Source organism: Haliotis asinina, chromosome 11 (genome assembly GCF_037392515.1).
Source record: "Haliotis asinina isolate JCU_RB_2024 chromosome 11, JCU_Hal_asi_v2, whole genome shotgun sequence".
Taxonomy (NCBI): Eukaryota; Metazoa; Mollusca; class Gastropoda; order Lepetellida; family Haliotidae; genus Haliotis; species Haliotis asinina.
Genome location: NC_090290.1, coordinates 1,902,284 through 1,908,219, shown reverse-complemented (window position 1 = coordinate 1,908,219; position 5,936 = coordinate 1,902,284). Strand labels below are relative to the sequence as shown.

General features: G+C 39.3%; 1 protein-coding gene across 1 annotated transcript; it reads right to left on the bottom strand.

Annotated features, from left to right (window-relative positions):
• Nucleotides 1–3,008: 3,008 nt before the first annotated feature.
• Nucleotides 3,009–4,667, bottom strand: LOC137256415 (ankyrin repeat domain-containing protein 50-like). The gene has a single exon (XM_067794259.1). It carries the CDS (start codon nucleotides 4,665–4,667, stop codon nucleotides 3,009–3,011), a length of 1,659 nt encoding a protein of 552 aa, XP_067650360.1.
• Between the last annotated feature and the right edge of the window lie 1,269 nt (nucleotides 4,668–5,936).

Sequence of the window (5,936 nt, the reverse complement as noted above, 5' to 3'; positions counted from 1 at the left end):
TTTGGGCAACAGAGCACAAACGACTCCGCCAGCATCCTTGTATCCATCTGTAAATGAGGATTTGTTCGTACAATATCTACCTTTTAATTGATCATGATTCTTTTGAAAGGCAGTAATTAAATGATAACTGACATTATTAAAACATCCTTCATGATTTAAGATACTTATCCCTTGTGATGGAATATTCAGCACAGTTGTCACTTCTGAATAAATTTTCATGAGTCTGTCTAGTATGGCCCTTGCGACACCGTCGCATAATAACCTCTTCACATCTGGACTGACAACCCAAGTTTGCATAACCAATATAAGGTTTTATTGCATGTAATTTATCAATATCTACTTGGGTGTCCCACTTCCTTTGCATCAGATCATGCATATAAAATCTAATTGTAGCTTTATAATCAGAGTATGGAACAAGAAGTGGTGCCAAAGATTTGTTGAATGCTGCCTTGACAGCAAGATCAGCCATGGTGTTACCAGAGATTCCTACATGGCTTGGTAACCCACAGAGGACGATGTCGTATTGACCAGTGGCAAGATCAGTACACAATTCAATAATTTCAATTAAAAGTGGATGTTTACATGATACATTTTCAATCGCTTGAATTCAAAAAGAGAGTCTGAACGTATTATAAGTTTATGTTGTTTAGGATGTTATTGAATATATTTAAGAGCCGTCAATATGGCGTTTGCTGCAGCTCTTAACCGGTAAAGATATAGCTGAAAGGATATGGAATGTTGATATAAAATACTTTCCAATGTTCTGCGGATGCACTTGTCTAAAACAATTTGTACTGCATTTGTGATGTATTTTATACTAGAGTTTTCATAGCATTTACAGTTGTGCTATTGTGGTTAGATGTATTAGTGAAGTCGCCTGAGGAAAACAACTACCATTTGATTCAGCCCACAGCTGGTAATTATGTGTAATATCACAGTTATATCCATAATACTTGTTTCCACTGTTGTAATTGCTGTCATTGGCCACATGTGTCTTAATTTGATGTTTCTGTAAGAGTTAATTGTATTTATTCAATTTTTGTGTAATGTTGAAACATTATATTGTATTTAAATGTGATATTCAAATGTGATTCTTTGACACATGCATATTTTTATGTCTAAATTTATTTTCATTTTTAATATGTTGTATCTCGCTGGGTTTATCCCACGCGGCTGGATAAGTAAAGAACTCTGCCCCAAAGCTGACCTTTCTAGTCTGGGAATAGTCCCAGACAATGGAGTCCCCAATGAGCTTTTTGATGTAATATTCGGTTGGTGACGCCATCACCTGATGACAGATCAAGACCAAGTTCAGGACACACCGTGATATAATAAGGTTGGAGCTTGCATTCTATGCATACCTGTGATATAGACTTGAACCGTGATTGACTCACGATGTGAGTCCTTCTGAACTGTTGTTGCCGGCCGTCATCGATGTGACACTACTATTTACGTGAACGTGGTATTGTTACCCGGGTATGCTTTATTGTGATATTTATTAGAGTTTTCAATTATACGAACTGAATATGCATTAAATAAGAACTCAGCCTAGGACTAACTCTTGTAGTCTATGGGAGTTCATCTCCCGTCCCAAATAATAATTATTAATTGATATACACCATAAATATTAACAAAACCTAATACAACAATTAATAGAGAACTCGCAAAAATAACTTAAACCACACAAATTAAGAACAGTATATATGGGGTTGAACTACTTAGTGTTAAACTTTGTTAATCTGAGGAAGAAAGAATATGGGGGAATGGAAGGAACGCTCTCCGATTAAGTGATCGTATAAGTTAATATTTAACGGCAATATTTCAGCCATATCGTGACGAGACAATACATACCATTAAAAGAGAACATGTGAATATCATGCAAACCTGTCAGCAAAGAACTGTAAAACAAGAGAATGTCACCATTAGAATTAAACGTAATATCACTATTTGGACAATATAATGTGAAACCAGGCTATATCTCGCCAACACCTGAAAGTTGATCACCATACTAGCGACCATGGATACCTTTGCTACATGTATGGACCCTAGTTGGATTTACACCATCCCCTCAGCTGCTGGCGATTGTAGGAAATGTTAGCCACTCCACTAATTCAAAGAGTCCCTGAGAACCATGAAGAATAAAGTGTATCATAGGACAATATTTTCAATTTGTCAAATGGAAGTCAAGTAACAGTGCTCTCAACGCCAATAGAAGAGTTTCTTCATGAAATACAAGTTGAGGATAGACATACCAATATGTGTTTACATTCTGGGTGGACGACTTTACTTTCTGGCAATATTCCAATAATATCACAACGTGACTTCGAAATATTGTATCCATGTGTGGAATCCAACCCCAATCTTTTTGCTTGATGGGCGAGCGTTTAAACGTCTGGATTTCCCCACTGACGCATAACCTCGAACGGTCTAGCTGAAAACGTATGTCATCAACAGTTGCGCTGTTGTTATCTCTTTCGTATATGTTTATTAGGTCTTAATGCCCATATAAGTAACACATTTACCAAATCCATATATTCTGTTTCGACATATTTTATAAAATGCACACATATACCTACATATCATATATACATAAACTAGCAGTACCAGCCTAGTTCTGCAGAAGACGTCCACACACAAAGAGAAGATGCAGGATACCCTCCTCCATTGGACCTTCTTTCCTTTAAGAAAAGCACTAAGAAAGACAACCATAAAACGACATTATCTGTATCACTGCAATATAGGGAGACTGAATAACCGGTGAAGATGGGAGTTGTCAGTGTCCATGTCAACAGCTGTACAGCATTGTTGAACCCTTTCGCGGAACCACTACAATTTGACTAACACTAAACCCTCTTTATCAGTTATAACGGCACTCTAGTGTTCCCTCCTTCACAAAATAACGACTAAGTGTAACAAATGTTCATAAATGCAGCTACACGACTTGTTACATTCTACCATGTGCCACAGCTAATATATCATACTGAGTGAAGTAAATCCAAAAGCTACACTCATATTTCTGCACAACCCTTTGAAACAAGGAAATTATACACGTCAAGTTTTCCTTTACGTTTTGCTACCATGGCTGCAGTGTCCCCTTCCTCGTCCCTGGCGTTTATGTCGGCCATGTTCTGTGAGAGGATATACTTCACCATCTCCAGACGTCCACCTAAAGAGGCCAGATGAAGCATGCTGTGACCCTCAGCATCCACTAGGTTAGTCAAACCACCTTTACTCACAAGGAGGTCAACCACCTTTCTGTGTCCGTAAAATGCCGCCCTCATCAAGGCTGTTCTCCCGTGTTTTCCCCGACTGTTGATATCCACCTGCTCTAGTGATAGGACATGCTGAACCATCTTTGTATGCTCCCCAATGGACGCATAATGAAGTATGCTGTCTCCGTCAGAATCCACCAGTGACACGTTAGCTTTCATACGCATGAGATACTTAAACACATTTATGTGTCCCCTAAGAACAGCCTTCATCAGAGGGGTAGCTCCGTATTTTCCACGAATGTTGATATTTACCAGGTCTTGTGATAGAATATACTGAACCATCTCTGTATGGCCCCCATATGAGGCATGATGAAGTATGTTGTCTCCCTTATCATCAACATATGACACATTAGCTCCCTTAGATAAGAGGAACTCAAAAACGTCTTTGTGTCCTTCATATGCGGCCGTCATCAACGGGGTTTGTCCCGTGTGTGTTCTACTGTTAATGTCCACGGTGGTTAGAGAGAGGATAATCTTCACCATCTCGACCTGTCCACTCAAGGCGGCCAGATGAAGGATGTTGTAACCCCGATCATCCACCAATTTCGTTTCACCACCTTCCCTCATAAACAGGTAAAACACTTTTTTATGTCCATAATACGCCACTCTCATCAATGGCGTCATTCCATCTTTTCCTCTACTGTTAATGTCCACTAGTTTGTGTGATACGATAAACTGAACTATGTTTGCATGCCCCCCAATTGAAGCATGATGAAGTATGTTGTCGCCGTCATCATCCAGGAGATGCACATCAGCTCTGGATGTCACAATAAACACAAATACGTCAATGTGTCCTTCTGATGCAGCCTTCATCAGAGGGGTCTCTCCGTAACACTCCCTGCTGTTGATATCAACACTGGGCAGTGAGAGGACATACTTCACCATATTCAAATGTCCCCCTCTGCATGCCACGTGCAGGATATTCTCTCCTTCGTTATCCAAGTGTGACACATTAGCTTCCTTGGTCAAGAGGAATCTCAACACGTGCATGTGTCCACAATATACAGTCTGCAGCAATGAAGTTGATCCGTGCATTCCCTTACTGTTAATATCAACACTGTCATTTTTGACTATATACTTCACAATAGCCATACGTCCTCCTCTGCAGGCCATGTGCAGGACATTGTCTCCATTTTCATCTACGAGTGATGCATTAGCTCCTTTACTTACAAGAAAGTCAAATAGTTTTCTATGTCCTTCTTGAGCCGCCACCATGAGTAGTGTCTTTCCGTGCTTCTCACTTCTACTGTTGACATCAACCAAACCTTGGGACAAGAAGCGTTTCACTCGGAGTAGGTACCCCTTCCTATTGGTATCATGGAACAGGCTGTTTACTTGAGTTTGAATTTTGTGTCCTTTTTCTTGTGGAAATCTTTCATGGGTGTTCCGCATCATATCTCCTGAATGAATATTTTGAAAGCAAACCGGCATTTTATTGACATTTAGAATGAATATTGTGAAATCATCTAAACATAATGTGCCAGAAAACGTAACTTGTATTGTGTCACCTCTGACGGTGAAGGAGACATAGCACTGTCTGTGTACACTGAGGTTTTTCGTGAGTTCCTGACTTAACTCTTGTTGCCTATCTACACAGATCTTACCAGTACTACGAACTTTGGCCTTAATTATATCTTCTGAAAGTCATCAAGTCACTAACGTCAATGGCAACTGGAAGTTACAAAGTCTGCCTTTACATGTAAATATTGTTTAAGGTTCTTCAGAAAGCATGTTACCATTAAAGTTTACTGAAACAACATCATGTATAAAACCATAAACAAGCATGGATTGGTGTAACAAATGAATTAATTCTCTAAAACCGCCATTTCATCATAAAAGGATGATATATCATGTAGAACGAACAACATGAAAGGAGGGCTATAGATCACAATCAAATGAAAGAATATCACACTTAAGACCACCAACGTTTTAAGGCTTGCTCCTTGATCAGGTGAATGTTCATGATGGACAAATATAGCACAATACGTGGTATTTACAGAAAGTATTGAGAAACGTATTGCGGAAAATATCTAATACACTATATATATAAACTATAGAGGTTTTCTTTAATGAATATGTTGAGATATGATTCTCTTACAGTCTAGGTTTCTTTTCAATACTTCATGAGTACTGCAATAAACGACTGAATGTGCCAAGGTACACTGCCGATCAAAGTTTGTAGGAAACAGTGTATTCCCAAAATTTGAACACTTCTTTCTTCATATCCTCATTATTTCTAAGACGTTTTCTTTCTTATTCTGTCCTTCACTAGTCCCCACACAATATGCATTAGGTTAAGATCTCGACAAGTCTAAACTATTTTCATCCGAAGCTCACAGAGTGCTTTGGGTCGCGATCATGCTGGTAAATCTAATTATCTTCATTCTTCCTATAGTGTTCGTCCTTTGGAAGGAGGTGATCATCTGAGATATCAACATTTCATTCTGTTGTCAGAAGGGGCAGTTGGGGCAATTGGGGCAGTTGGGGCAGTTGGGGCAGTTGGGGCAGCCTTGTGGAAAAGCGTTGGCCCCAGTTCCCTATGTGGGGACAGTGTTTGAAGCCTATTTCTGGAGTCCCCGCCATGATATTACTGGAATGTTGTTAAAAGCTGCTTAAGACCATGCTCACTCCTTTGTCAATTCTCCAGTGAAAATATACAACTGC

Coding starts and splice junctions, on each gene's coding strand:
- LOC137256415 (XM_067794259.1), bottom strand. CDS start 4,667: ATGATGCGGAACACCCATGAAAGATTTCCACAAGAAAAAGGACACAAA.